We start from the raw sequence: 16,462 nt of genomic DNA on the forward strand, positions 1-16,462 counted from the left end.
GAGTACTCAAACTTCACCTGACCTGAGAGTGTTATCAATAAACCAAAAGCTTGTTTCACCCCTTTGCAACACAATGGCTTATTTTGTATAATTAGTAAAGATAACAAATCTTACAGAATAAGAACTGTTACCTGTTTGGTTTAAGAGTAAAGATTTTGCTCAGTTCCATACATTCTGGTGAAATATGCTTCTGTTGATGCTTTCTTGTCTGTTTTGCGATTCTACAAAAAATACGGTTAAGAAAAATAAAGATAAAGAGTCAAGCAATAAAACACCTACTTGCAGAGCTTTTAGGATTACATTTTGCATTATTATAGACATTAATGTTGAATCTCACTGCAATTATACTGAGTAAAACTCTAAATTTGTATTGCGATATTTATAAAGGAACTAGTTTTCCAGGTGAAAACATGGATTGCTGCTTTAGTTGTCCAAGGTAATGAATAATAGACTAGTAAATTAACAATGATGCTATTACTGTATTGCATTTCTATGTTATTGCCATCTCATCTTCGCCACATATGCCCCTACCTCAGCTCATCTGTTGCTCATTTATGCTAAAAAATATCTAGACATGATTATGCAAATCCTGAACATCATAGGATAAGATATCAATTCTTAGCTCTACTGAATAATAGGTACTTACCATAACTCAGATGGAACAACATTTGATTCAGTCTGTAAGGAAGGACAGACAGGCTTTATGATAGGATAGAATGGCTGAAGTGAGTTTATTTCTATTGAGGATATAGGAGATGAACTTTGAGCATGGCTCAGCACGGGGAACTATGATGTTTTGACCATTTTATAGTCTTGATTAAAAGAGGTTCAGGACTGAATGCTAAATGTTCCAGGCTTTCAAGCGTTAGTCGCTTCCTTGTGGACATCTAGTCTGCTCAGACCGTGGGTCTTCCAAGGAGAGTCATCCACTTCCGTTGGTTAACTTTTTTTTAAAATCATCTTCATTTCTCTGGGTGGATATCTCATTTAAGTTCAGTGGTGTATATTCCTTATGTTTAATAATGTTATTATAATGGCAAACATTTGGTCCATGGTGACAAATGAGAGAAGCTCATTCAAAACTGCTGGATTTAGTCAAGTCACATTTTATTGTCATTTCAACCATAACTGCTGGTACAGTACACAGTAGAAACGCCACAATGTTTTTCAGGACCATGGTGCTACATGAAACAGTACAAAAACTATACTGAACTATGTAAAACAACACAAAAAAACTACACTAGACTACAGACCTACCCAGGTCTGCATAAAGTGCTCAAAACAGTACAGGCATTACAATAAATAATAAACAAGATAATAGGCACAGTGGAGGGCAGTAAGTTGGTGTCAGTCCAGACTCTAGTCATTGAGGAGTCTGATGGCTGGAGGGAAGAAACTGTTACATAGTCTGCTTGTGAGAGCCTGAATGCTTCGGTGCCTTTTCCCAGATGGTAGAAGGAGAAAAATTTGTATGAGGGGTGCGTGGGGATCCTTCATAATGCTGTTTGCTATGCCAATGCAGGGTGTGGTGTAAATGTCTGTAATGGTGGGAAGAGAGTCCCCAGTGATGTTCTCAGCTGACCTCAGTATCCGCTGCAGGGTCTTTCAATCTGAGATGGTGCAATTTCCGAACCAGGCAGTGATGCAGCTGCTCAGAAGTTCTTAATACAACCTTTGTAGAATATGGTCAGGATAGGGGCTGGGAAATGGACTTTCCTCAGTCTTCACGGAAAGTAGAGATGCTGCTGGGCTTTCTTTGCTATGGAGCTGTTGTTGAGGGACCAGGTGAGATTCTCCGCCAGGTGAACACCAAAAAATTTGTTGCTCTTAACGATCTCTACCGAGGAGCTGTCGATGTTCAGCGGAGAGTGGTTGCTCCATGCCCTCCTAAAGTCAACAACCATCTCTTTTGTTTTTTTCACATTCAGAGACAGGTTGCTGGCTTTACACCAATCTGTTAGCCACTGCATCTCCTCTCTGTATGCTGACTCGTCATTCGTACTGATGGGACATTTCACGGTCTTATCATCAGCGAACTTGATGAAATATTCTGAGCTGTGTGTTGCAGCACAGTCGTGGGTCAGCAGAGTGAACAGCAGTGGACTGAGCATACAGCCCTGGGGAGCCCCCATGCCCAGTGTGATGATGTTGGAGATGCGGCTCCCGATCCAGACTGACTGAGGTCTCCCAGTCAGGAAGTCTAGGATCCAGTTGCAGAGGGAGGTGTTCAGGCCCAGTAGGCTCAGCTTTCCAATCAGTTTCTGAGGAATGATTGTGTTGAATGCTGAATTGAAGTCTATGAACAGCATTTGAACGTCCATGTCTTTTTTGTCCAGGTGGGTTAGGGCCAGGTGGAGGGTGATGGCAATGGTGTCCTCTGTTGAATGGTTGTGACGGTATGCGAACTGCAGGGAGTCCAGTGATGGGGGCAGCAGGGTCTTGATGTGCCTCATGACGAGCTTCTCTAAACACTTCATGATGATGGATGTGAGTGCAACAGGATGATAGTCATTGAGGCAGAACACTGAAGACTTCTTCGGCACAGGGACGATGGTGGTGGCCTTGAAGCATGTTGGAACGATGGTACTGCTCAGGGAGATGTTGAAGATGTCAGTGAGAACATCTGCAAGCTGGTCTGCATATCCTCTAAGCACCCTGCCAGGAATATTGTCTGGTCTAGCAGCCTTCCGTGGGTTGACCCTGCACAGAGTTCTTCTCACATCGGCCATGGTGAGACACAGCATCTGGTCATTTGGTGGAGGGATGGACTTCCTTGCTGCTATGTCATTTTCCACCTCAAAACCAGTGTAGAAGTAACCCAGCGCATCTGAGAGGGAGGCATCTCCCGCATAGTCAAGGTGATGTTGTCCTGTAGTTGGTGATGTCCTGAATGCTCTTCCACATTGGCTGCATGTTGCCACTGTCCTGGAAGTAGCTCTGGATTTGCTGGGCGTGTGCATGCTTTGCCTCTCTGATGGCCTGGGTCAGTTTGTCCCTTGCTGTTGTTAGGGCTGCCTTGTCACCTGTTCTGAAGGCGGAGTCACAGGTCCTCAGCAGCACACGCACTTCCACAGTCACCCATGGCTTCTGGTTAGCACGTGTAGTAATGGTCTTGGACACAGTGACATCATCGATGCACTTGCTGATGTAGTTAGTTACTGATGCTGTGTACTCCTCCAAGTTGGTGGAGTCGTCATCAGTTGCAGCCTCCCTGAACATGTGCCAGTCAATGTGCTCAAAGCAGTCTTGATGAGCAGAGATGGCTCCTGCTGGCCGGCTTTTCACCTACTTCTGACTGGTCTGGAGCGACTGACAAGCAGTCTTTATGCTGGGATTTGCATAACAGAGATGTGGTCTGAGTAACCAAGGTGGAGGCAGACTCCGCCCAGTACAAATCAAGGATGTTTGTGTAAACATGGTCCAATGCGCTCTCCCCTCTCGTTGCCAAGTCCACATTCTGAGGGAATCTGGGGAGCACTGACTGGGTTTGTGTGGTCAAAATCTCCAGCGACAATAAACAGTCCATCAGGGTGTGTGTTCTGCAGTTCACTGATAGCCCCATACAGGTCACAGAGCCCCTCCTAAGCATTAGTGCTGGGGGGAATGTAGACACTGACTATAAGGACAGTGGGGAATTCCCATGGTAAATAAAATGATCTGCATCTAACAGACCATTGCTATTGCAACAAACAAAAGAACACACCAACCACTCAGACCCAGGGAGAGAGCCCACTCAGTCAGATACAGACAGGGGAAGTGATAATTACACACCCCGGTTACAGCCAAGGTGACCCACAAACACACACGTAAATAACTGTATAATCCAAGCTAAAATGTAATAATAAATGAACTTGAACATCCCACCATAATCCCACAAAAGTATTTTAAAACAAGAACCATAAATAGCGCTCGCCAGTAGGAATGCAGGGGCAGGCCGTCGACCAGCCCGTGCCCCATGGAGCGCAACTTTATTGAGATACTGCATGGAATAGGCCCTTCAAGACATGCCCCCCAGCAATCACCAATTTAATCCTAGCCTATTCACAGGACGAGTTACAATGACCAATCAGCCTTCTTCCTTTTCTTCTATTTCCGTCAGTTTAGATGCTTCTAGCATATTACTGCCCTCTGCAGGATGTATAATTAATTATAGAATTTCAAGAAACATAAATTCTCAAATATAAACTAGTCGCACAAAGAAAGTGAATAATAAACTCTTCAATCAGATGGTGGTTCTCTTGGTGGCCAAACAAATATTTAACAGAGAAACAAAATACACTTAAGTCAGACAGCCCCTTGGACAATAAGTCTTGTTTATTTCACCATATCTCTATGATTTAAAGAGTAACAGACTGAGACCTTTTTAACTAGTGGCTGACTAGAAAAGAAATGCCTTCCCTCTAGTTCATATTTCCAATCCTCCTACCACCTCTCTATATTTTTTTTAATCCTACTTCCCAATTCTGCTCTGCCTAGGGGTACTCTAGTTCCTACTTGCCTGCTCTGTAAGGAAGACTTTGCAATGCCATCCACAATTTCATTTCCCTCCACCCCAGCATGCCCAGGTAAACATGTAAATCTGACTTCACAACCCACCTTCCCTACTCTAAGCAAAACTAAGAGAATCTCAATAACTATGTCAGGATGAGCTTTTGCTTTATTCCCTTTTATAGCCTCTAAGGCAGCAGCAGAATCTGAACTGATGAAAACCCTGCATGGTCGAGAGTCTTCTATCCACCATAAGGCCCAGAGGATTGCTAATAATTCTGTTGCAAAGACAGAAACACCATCTGAAACCCAGTGACATAGAACAGTACAGCACATTACAGGCCCTTCGGCCCACTATGTTGTGCCGACCCTCAAACCCTGCCTCCCATATAACCCCCCATCTTAAATTCCTCCATATACCTGTCTAGCAGTCTCTTAAACTTCACTAGTGTATCTGCCTCCACCACTGACTCAGGCAGTGCATTCCACGCACCAACCACTCTCTGAGAGAAAAACCTTCCCTTAATATCCCCCTTGAACTTCCCTCCCCTTACCTTAAAGCCATGTCCTCTTGTACTGAGCAGTAGTGCCCTGGGGAAGAGGTGCTGGCTGTCCACTCTGTCTATTCTTCTTAATATCTTGTACACCTCTATGATGTCTCCTCTCATCCTCCTTCTCTCTAAAGAGTAAAGACCTAGCTCCCTTAATCTCTGATCACAATCCATACTCTCTAAACCAGGCAGCATCCTGGTAAATCTCCTCTGTACCCTTTCCAATGCTTCCACATCCTTCCTATAGTGAGGCGACCAGAACTGGACACAGTACTCCAAGTGTGGCCTAACTAGAGTTTTATAGAGCTGCATCATTACATCGCATCATTTAAACTCTATCCCTCGATGTATGAAAGCTAACACCCCCTAAGCTTTTTTGAGATTGTGACCAATCTCAACTCCAAGTAGAGACACGTACATCCCATATCCTGCCTTACTGCTCTCTGGGTCCACCGAGCCGTCAGTAAAAATCTTCAGGTTAGATCCCTATTTATTATTTAAATATTAATTTATGATCAACGCTGTTGAAATTGCTCTGCTTCCTTGAAGCTGAAAAAGGAGGAATAGGGCTACTTCTGGTTCTGGCAAAAGCCAAAAATGAATGGGTGGCAAGCAAATTTGGTCAGCTATGTCTTCCTCAATTTGTTTCAATTTCACTGCCCAGATATTAACCAAATCTAAAAATGGATATCTTTAATTTTACTTTGGCGCTCCAACGTCTCCAGCAAAAGACATTTTGATGGGCAGCTGTGATTGAAGCCATTTAGTTTTGCCCAATGCTGCAGGCCAAACTTATCTCATTTTAAATTGTGAGGTGCTTCTCCCATCTCTACACATAATGGAGGGACTGACGTTGTTCTAAAAGCTCCACATGAGAGTCTAAGTGCTTTGGACTGCACAGTGTCTAATTTTTCAAGCACTGCCGTAGCAGCAGAACCATAAGCAATACCACCATAATCAATAACTGATCTAATCATAGCTCGATATATTAAATACATAGTTTCCTGCCCTGCTCCCCAGTCACATCCAGCAATACTTCTCATAACATTTAAAACTTTCTCACACTTTCCAATTGTTTTATCTAAATGAACCCTCCAAGTAAGTCTTTCATCAAACCAGACGCCTAAAAACTGGAATACCTTGACTTTTTCTAATGGAGAATCATATAGACACAATTCACAATCAGGAATCTTTCTCCTAAAGCCAGAAATCATATATTTGGACTTCTAGAAGCAGAAATCCTGAAACCCCATTTATTGACCCAGTTTTCAACTGATCTTAAGCCTTTTGTACCTGCTTTAATATATACTTGACATTTCTTCCTCTTTTCCAGATTGCACCATCATCTGCAAACAATGATTTGCTAAGTCCTGTCCCTACCTGATCACAGATATCGTTTATCATGACATTAAAAAGAACGGGACTAATGACGCTTCCTTGAGGGGTACCATTACCTATTTTAACTGACTTGGAGCTTGTTCTGCCTAATTTTACTTGAATTGTCCTTTCCTTAAGAAAATCTTTGATCCAATTAAACATTCTACCTCTAATTCCCGCATCATAGAGTTTAATTAATAAACAATCCTTCCATAGTGAGTCATATGCTCTTTCAATATCTAGAGATACACTTACCATTAATTCTGTATTTTGAAACGCTTTTTTAATATCATGGTCTAAAAGGGCAACAGATTCCATTGTTGATCTTCCAGTTCTAAAACCATTTTGATAGGCAACAAAGTGCCCCTTATTTTCTAAAAAATAAACAAGTCTGTTGGTGACCATTCATTCCATAGTTTTACAAAGCACTGATGTTAAAGCTACAGGCTGATACGAACTAGGACTCGACGCGTCTTTACCTGGCTTTAAAACTAGAACTACCATTGCATGCTTCCATTCTACTGGTAATTTTCCTTCTTTCCACACTGAAATAAACAAAGCTAGCATTTCTGTTAATACAGAGTCATCTAAATGCTTAAGCAATTCATAACACGGTCCATCCCTACCAGGAGAATTGTTAGAACCTGATTGGACAGCTTCCTGCAATTCCTGAAGGGAGATAAACAAATTTATGGAGCTATTAGCATCCAAACTCCTATCCAATTTCCAACTTTCCTTTAACATAATTTCATTTCTCAAATCACCTGGCTCTCCAGAACTGTGAAATGCTTGGAGCACCTGTACAAACATATCAGCCTGTTTTCAGATGATGGTGCAATCTGGAAAAGAGGAAGAAATGTCAAGTAAATATTAAAGCATGTACAAAAGGCTTAAGATCAGCCTTTTCCTTGTTGGTTACAGCTTCAATATCTCCTTCCAGCAATGCTGGGTTGGATGGTTTTCTATATATCCCTGACATTCTGTAAATGATCATCCGTAGCTGCTTTATAGGTGTCTCAGGGCCAAGGGTTCCACAAAATCTTCTCCAACTATCTCTCTTTGCAGTTTTAATTACTCTTCTTGCTACTGCTCTTTCCGTTTTATACTCCATAACATTATCTAATATTGGGTACTTTAATTTCCTGTAAGTACTATTTCTGTTTCTTACTGCTATATCACAATTTTTATTCCACCACGGAGCTAATGCTCCAAATGTTCCATAGCGGAATAGTCAACAAAGCAACTTTATGTATTCTAGAACAGAGGGATTCATTCCAACCATCTATGGAGTCCTCGCTATCCATCTCTTCTATTATATCCACAGCTTTCTCCTGGTACTCATCCCAACAGGCCATTGAAAACTCATATCTAGCAGCCCTCTCCTCAACTTCTATCAAATTTCTACCAAATCTACATAATATAGGATAGTGATCACTTCTTGGTGTGTATCTGTCCATAACATCCCATGCCCCAACCCTGGCTAAGTTTGAGGAAGTTAATGATAAGTCTAAGTGACTACAAGTATTCTTTACAATATTAAATCTTGTTGGCCTTTCATCGTTTAGTAATACTATGTTGTATTTATCTAGAAACTCCTCTACTACTGCTCCATTACTATCTTTACTTTCGTTACACCATATGGGATTATGGACATTGAGATCTCCAATCCAGATTACTGGGGATCTTACCTTATTCATAATTCCATGAAAATCTGATAACATCATATTACATGGATTATAAAAGTTAACCAAAGTTGTTTGACCACAAGAGCTCCAAAACTCTACAGCCACAATTTCAAGGTTAGATTTAAAATCAAGTCTTCTAAACTGAAGTCCTGTCTTTATGAAAGTTGCACACCCTCCACCATATTCACCCATCTATCAGCTCTCTATCTATCATATCTACGGATCACAAAATCTAAATGAGGCTTTACCCATGTCTCCTGTGTACAGATCAAATCAGGCTTATCTTTAAAAGTTCCAGCAAATCTTTTTAATTCTTGACCACTTGCAATTAAACTCTTTGCATTCCATTGTAATATTAAAAACATCCAAATACTAATTATCAGCCTCTTCATCCACATAAAGCTTATCCATACTCTCTGACCCCAACAACTGGGAAATATTCAGTGATTATTTGTCTGTCATATACTCATGTAATTTTTCCAGTAAAACCTGTTTCATATTGAGGAATCTCTCTGCAGCTTCAACAACTACTTTTATCATATCCGACCTCTTGTTTGTAGGTTTTAGCCCTGACCAGTACATCAACAACAAACACCAAAAAGGATTCCTTAGTCATCAACAACATTTCTGAAGGAGCCATAATTGGAGAACGGGGAATGTGCTGACTCCCCATTGTTCCAATCTTTTCTTTACTTATCCTTTGCTCTCTATCAACTTTCTTTACTGCCTCAGAATATGATATTTTTTGTTGGTTACTAACAACCTGAATCTGCTTTAACTTGATAAAATACTCACATCCTCTGAATGCGGCTACATGGTCCCCTCCACAGTTACTGCATTTAGGTGCTGCTGCTTTACATGCTTTAATATCATGATCCTCTCCACACATCTTCTTTAACCTCGCCATGAACCAACAAATGTGTCCAAATCTCTGGCAATTATAACAGCGCAAGGGAGGTCTAATATATTCTCTAACTTGATAAGACATGCTTCCAAGATAGACTGCAGCTGGAAGGAATTCACCTGCAAAAACCAGTAGGACAGGAGAATCCAAATCACCTCCTTCTCTCGATTTTGATCGCTTGGCTTCAATCACTCGACCACTTGAAATATTGTCCAAAATTTCCTTTTCAGTCATGCCAGACCAAATACCATATACTACCCCCCTAATTCCCTTCCTTTCTTTCGGAGTAATACACTCCACTTTCACAACCAATTTCCCCACCATTTTAGCTCTGCTATGTTGGTCAACATCTTTGCAACAAATTTTCAGCAATCCATTATACAAAATCTTGGCCTGGAATCCTTTACCTATTTGGTTCTCTAATGCTGCTGGCAGTTTTAAAGGATTAAGTGCTCCAAATCCTCCTTCCCTTTCCTTATGACCTTTAATTTTATACAGAACTATAAATTCCTCCAAATCACCCATTTTCCTCAATTTGTTGTCCCCTATTACATCCGGTCTTTCACTTGATGCACCTCTTTTTGGCTACCCTTACTTCTGGAGTATTCCACAGTCTCACACCCTCCTCTTCAATCTCAACCCCCCCCCCCCCCCCGCAGCCATAGGCTACAAACTAACCCTTTCAAACCGCTGGGTTCAATAAAGGGGAAGAAAATAAATTAATAAAATACGTAAAATTAAACAAACTGGCCAACAAAAAGTTAAGGGAAACCACCAATGATCTAACATCAAAACAATACTTCCACCCTTTCCAGCTCCAGCAGCTTTTTCTCTTCCACCACCTTCTCTCTCTCTCTCTCCGTCTTGTTTTACGGCGGTTGGCACCCAGCTTAATGGTGCATTACCGCCACCTTCTGCTCCGGAGTATGCAATGGACTCACATTCTAAATCCCTTCACCCAATCACACACATACACATACCCTAACCTACACTTTATCCTCCCCATCCTAGTACCCTATTTCTGTTTATCCATCATATCCTATAAAAAACCTCTGTACCCCTTAAGAAAGCTGAAAATACCCTGACCTGTGTTCTCTCACCCATGCCCAGCAACCCTTTTAATGTGAATTCCTGCACCCCCAATTCCCTTAGATTAATTCTCATAATCTCTCTCGGTATCCCATACTTCCTGCAACTCAGAACTACATGCTCTACTGACTCCTCTTCTTGACATTCCTCACACAGTCCTGTCTGGTGTTTCCCTATCAATTTCGGTGTTTGGTTTAGTGCACAGTGCCCCAGCCTTAACCTAGTCCACACAATTTCCTCTCTTCTGTATCTACTTTCTACCCTAGTACCTGCAACACTTTTTTGTATTTGATATAAATGCCTTCCTTTCCCCTCCCTGTCCCATCTTTCTTGCCACATTTGGTTAATTTTTTCCCAGATTACACACTTAACCTCTGCTTTACTGATACTAATGTGCATTTCTATATTTTCTTTCTTTATTGCCCTCTTTGCCAACTCATCCACCCTTTCATTGCCCTTCACCCCTACATGAGCTGGAACCCATAGAAATTTAACCTGACCTCCCTGATTTGCAACTCTTGTGACTGACTGAAGGACTTCATGAAGTACATCTTGCCGGCTGTTTGAGTGAGAAGACCTTAAACTTGCTAGAACTGAAGATGAATCTGAGCATATCAACGCTTTGACTAGTTTAGTTTTCTTCACCCAATGCAACGCAACCAACACTGCCATCATTTCCACTGTGTACACCGCTAACTTATCAGATGTTCTTCTGCTGATTGCAATTGCTTTTGCTGGTATAGCCACCCCAAACCCTATCACTCCTGTTTCAGGTTCCTTCGCACCACCTGTATAGACCTGAGTATAATCACTATACTTTTCCATCACATAACAGTTAAATTCACTTACCAAATCAGTCTTATACTTTCCTTTCCTTTTTACCTCTAACAAATTCCAGTCTACATCAGGCCATACCAGCTTCCATGGAGCTACAACCGGATAAACTACTGAAGGACTTATCCTTAGATCAAACACTCCACATGATCTAGCAATATCATTCCCTACCCGACTAAAGTTTTCCCTCTGAAACCTCCCATTTTCCCAGGACTCCTGCAACACTCCTTTAGCAGGGTGAGAATCATTGTGTCCCTGTAAATTAACCCAGTAGTTTGCCATCAATTGCATCCGTCTTAATTCCAAAGGCATTGTTCCCATTTCTACCTGCAGTGCTGATACTGGTGATGTTTTAAAATCCCCACTGCACACTCTCAAAACCTGAGCCTGAATCACATCCAGTTTCCTTATAAGATACGTAGCTGCTGATCCATATGCTACACTTCCATAGTCCAACACAGATCTTACTAAAGCCACATACATTCTCTTCAATGCTGAACAACTTGCTCCCCATTCCCTACCAGTCAAACATCTCATCACGTTTATTATTTTTTTACATTTCTCCTCAACTTTCCTGATATGGTCTGCCCATGTTAATCGTGAATCAAATATAACTCCCAGAAATTTAAATGATCCAACCCTTTCTAATTCAATCCCATATATCCTTAACTTCTTCCCTACTTCAATTCTTTTCCTAGTGAAAAATACAGTTTGAGTTTTTTCCACTGAAAATCTACATCCCCAATCATAACCCCACTCTACCACTTCATCAATTGCTCCTTGTAGTTTCCTGATTATATGCACCGTGTTCCTGCCTCTTTTCCACAGGGCCCCATCATCCACAAACAGTGACCTACCTATATCCACTGGTACCTTTGTGAAGACATCATTGATCATGATGATGAAAAGTAACTACCCTGAGGTGTGCCATTTCCCACTATGTACTGTTTTGATAATTCTGATCCAATCCGAACTTGAATTTTAACTCTCCCCCCAACCCCCATCTTGTGCAGTTTAATTAATAATCCTTCCTTCCACATCATAACATAGGCTTTTTCAATGTCAAGAAACACTGCAACTACTGATTCTTTATTTGCCTGGGCCTTTATTTCAGTCTCTAGCCTTCTCACTGAGTCCATGGAATTCCTTCCCTTCCTAAAACCACTCTGATAACTTGCCAGCATTCCTCTCTTCTCAAGATCATATGATAACCTTTCAGTTATCATCCTTTCCATTACCTTACATATATTTGGTGTTAGTGCTATTGGCATGTAGCTAGTGGGTTTTGACGGATGGTTGCCAGTTTCCTTATTGGAATTACTACTGCTTCTTTCCATGCACTTGGTAATCTTCCCTCCTCCCACACTCTGTTGTAAAAATGCAGTAACTTCAAGAGCGCTCCTTCTCCTAGATTTTTTAGCATAACGTAGCATATTAGATCTTTCCTGGGGAGGTTGGTCTTGATCTCTTTATTGCTCTCTCCATTTCTGCCAAAGTAAATGGATCATCAATTATATCATCTGTTTCTTTCCTCCTGTTTAACACACCTGGGTATTGACTCATTGTTCTTTCCCTTCTCCTTCTCCCTTCTTCAGACAAATTTTCTGAACTATGTATCTTTACAAATGACTTGGCCATGATCTCAGCCTTATCCCTGCTGGAGACTGCTGTTTCCTCCTCAGATATCATTACACAGAGTCGAATGTACTTCCTAAGAAGGTTGGCGTCATTCAATGTCTGTAGTGAGATGCTGAAGATGTTCTATAGGTCAGTTGTGGAGAGCGCCCTCTTCTTTGTGGTGGCGTGTTGGGGAGGAAGCATTAAGAAGAGGGATGCCTCACGTCTTAATAAGCTGGTAAGGAAGGCGGGCTCTGTCGTGGGCAAAGTACTGGAGAGTTTAACATCGGTAGCTGAGCGAAGGGCGCTGAGTAAGCTACGGTCAATTATGGATAACTCTGAACATCCTCTACATAGCACCATCCAGAGACAGAGAAGCAGTTTCAGTGACAGGTTACTATCGATGCAATGCTCCTCAGACAGGATGAAGAGGTCAATACTCCCCAATGCCATTAGGCTTTACAATTCTACCGCCAGGACTTAAGAACTTTTTAAAAGCTATTATTAATGCTTTTTGAGATGGTGATTTAGATGCATATCATATTTTTTTACTGAGTTAAGTATTGTATGTAATTAGTTTTGCTACAACAAGTGTATGGGACATTGGAAAAAAAGTTGAATTTCCCCATGGGGATGAATAAAGTATCTATCTATCTATCTATCTATCTATCAATCCCTTCTATCTCCCCCATCCTCTTAATCATTCCCCATACCTCTCCCACAGGCGTTGTTCTTCCTATTTTGTTGCAAAAACTCCTCCAACTTGCCCCCTTTTAGCTTGACGTATAGTTCTTCTCACCACTGCCTGTGCCTTCTTATATTGAATCAAATGCTGCATATTATGGGTTCTTTTAACTAGCCCGAATGCTCTATTTCTGTTTTTTACAGCCTGACAACATTCCTCTGTCCACCATGGCACCAGTTTTCTATTCATCCTGTTTTTACTCCTGGGTATAGATCCTTCTGCTGCCATAATAATTGCTGAAGTCACCTGACTGTTTAATCCATCTACATTTCCAGAAATGTCAATCTTCGTCAATGCTTCTTCACTTAATTTCTGGAACTTACCCCAATCTGCTTTTCCAAACACCCACTTTGGGACTCCCCCACCTGGTCTTATTTCAACTCTTTCACCCACTGAACATAAAACTGGGTAGTGATCACTGCCTACTGTTGAAGCAGTCCAAACTCCCCAGGTACTGATGCCAGCCAAGACATTAGACACTAACGTAATATCTAATACCGACTCAGTTCCTGTTGTTATGTTTATCCTTGTTCCTCTACCATCATTCATACATACCAAATCCCTTTCTTCCATCAAATCTTCAATTACCATTCCATTTGAATCTGTAATCGGATCCCCCCATATTGTGCTGTGAGCATTGAAATCTGCACACCACACTACTTTATGTCTATTTTGTCCTTGTATCCTTAGTAGGCTGTCCAAATCCAACCTTTTACATGGATTGTAGTAGTTAATTATAACCACTCCCTCCCCTCTCTCCCATATTTCCACCACTATGTATTCCTGATCGTCTCCTTTTTCCAGTACTCTATACGGTATACCTTGCTTGATTAACATAGCACAACCTCCTCCTCCCCCTAGATTTCTATCTTTCCGTATCATTGTATACCCATGTACCTCAAAGTCTAAAGCTGGTTTCAACCAAGTTCCCTGAATACACACTACATCCGGTTTTACAACCATTTCCTTAATAAAGTCCTTAAATTCCTGGCCATTGGCCAGTAAACTCCTTGCATTCCATTGCAAAAGAATCACCATAATGAGTACTAACCAACCTATGACACTTCCTGGCTTGACTGATTAGTGAGGTTCTCCCTCACTTCTTCCCATGTCAGTCCTACTAACCCTAAATGGTTTACTGCTGCTTTGACCACCAGCTGAATTTTGTCACTTTTTGATTTTACCTCTGCCGTACTATTAATGACTCCTGCAATGAATGTTACTAGAGCTTTTTTTCCCCACATAAATCCTATCATTTACTCTTCGCTGCATCTCTTGCATCCCTATTGCTCTCTGGTCATTAGGAGCATTATTCTGTTCTCTTGACATTCTTACAGCTTCTGCATAAGTGATCTTTCTTTTCACTCTTATTTCTTGAATTGTATTCTCCCGTCTCATACCTCACACCCACTATACGCCACATTATGAGCCCCTCCACAATTACAGCATTTTGGTTACACTCCTGTTCCGCACTTTCCATATTCATGATCATCCCCACATCTGGCACCTCCTCTGCCTTTTACAGTTTTTAGCTCTGTGTCCAAACCTTTGACAATTATAGCATCTCAATGGCTTTGGCACATATACCCTTACTGGGTAACTCATGAAACCCAGGAACACTTTCCTTGGCACTCTTTCTTCTTCAAATTCAATCAATACTGTTTCACTTTCCTTTTTCATTCCCTCCTTTGTTGTTTTCAGTCTTAGAACATTAATTACTTTCCCCCCTTTGATATTCCTCTTCAACTCCTCCATGTTTATACTCATTGGTACACCCGTGATCACTCCTTTACAACCACCATTCCGTGCTCCCACCCTCCCTGTATATTCCACCTTGCATTTTTCTATCTCTTTTAGCTTGAGTGCTTTCTCAAGTTGTTCCTCATTCGCACATCTTACCAATAGATTGCCATCATTAAGGACTTTTGCAAATACTATTTCCCCTATCTTATTTGCCAGAGTTGTTGTTAGCACAAATGGGTTAATTTTCTTCATGTGTCCTTGTGCCTTCTCATTAAACCTAATTATGACAGCACCTCCTCTCTGAACTTGTTCATTTTCCTCACTTTCACAACTCTCTCCACTGTCATTTCTTATTCTTTTATTCCCTTTGTCTCAGTTTTCATTCATCCATCCCCTCACTATCTCCTCAGTCCCTTTATTTCTCCCTTCACAATAATCCATTTCTCCCCAGCTGCCTACCTCTGATCCCAAATCCCTATCCCACTCCTTCTCCACTCTCCTTCCCTCAACAAGTTCCAAACCACATTCACACATGCACCACCACCTTCCAACGGCCAATCCCCACCACCTCCTCTCGCGAGAACATGCTTTTGGACACTGATGGGCAGACCAGTTAACCCATTTACCAGTACGTTGTAGGGGTGTGCTACACACAGTGCTGCAATAAACAACACGGAGTCGGTGAGCTGCAGTTGCAAAAAAAAAAATTATTCAAACTTTGCAGCCTCGCTTTAAAGCCTTCCTGATCCCACCCTCCCCGGGCGGGAATGCTTTAGGGGGCACGTATTCACAGTCCCATCCTGCGCGCGGGCTTTTGCCCTTGCTGGTGAAGCACCCCCCAACGTCCACAATCTGGGCCGGACTCTGTTTGGGCGGTCTGCCTCTGCGCTGCAGTGCCGGAATCTCGACCGGCTGTGCCACGTCCACATGGACCAGTTTGAGTTGGTCCACTGTGAAAACCTCCTCTTTCCCCCCAATGTCCAGTACGAATCTGGACCCATTGTTTCTGATCACCGTAAATGGCCCCTCATAGGGCCACTGTAGTGGTGCCCGATGTCCGCCCCGTCATACAAAAACGAACTTAAAGTTTCGCAGGTCTTTGGGTACGCAGGTCGGGTTCTGCCCATACTGTGAAGTGGGTATGGGGGCCAGGTTTCCGAGCCTCTCGCGTAGTCTGCCCAGGACTGCTGCGGGTTCTTCCTCTTGCCCCCTTGGGACTGGTATGAACTCCCCTGGGACGGCCAGGGGTGCACCGTACACCAACTCGGCCGACGAGGTGTGCAGATCGTCTTTGGGCGCCATGCGGATTCCGAGCAGGACCCAGGGAAGCTCGTCCACCCAGTTAGTTCCTCTCAGGCGGGCCATGAGAGCCAACTTCAGGTGACGGTGGAAACGCTCCACCAGGCCGTTCGACTGTGGGTGGTAGGCA

The 16,462-nt window shown here is 42.2% G+C and overlaps 1 protein-coding gene across 1 annotated transcript in view; it reads right to left on the reverse strand.

Annotated features, from left to right (window-relative positions):
* LOC140732537 (alpha-2,8-sialyltransferase 8F-like) overlaps positions 1-16,462 on the reverse strand; it is an 86,098-nt gene that overhangs the window by 64,299 nt on the left and 5,337 nt on the right. The window contains exon 2 of the mRNA XM_073055306.1: positions 132-221. Within this exon, the coding sequence (XP_072911407.1) occupies positions 132-221 (90 nt within the window). The remainder of the gene's footprint in view (positions 1-131; positions 222-16,462) is intronic.

Source organism: Hemitrygon akajei, chromosome 8, assembly GCF_048418815.1.
Source record: "Hemitrygon akajei chromosome 8, sHemAka1.3, whole genome shotgun sequence".
In the NCBI taxonomy this organism is placed as follows: domain Eukaryota; kingdom Metazoa; phylum Chordata; class Chondrichthyes; order Myliobatiformes; family Dasyatidae; genus Hemitrygon; species Hemitrygon akajei.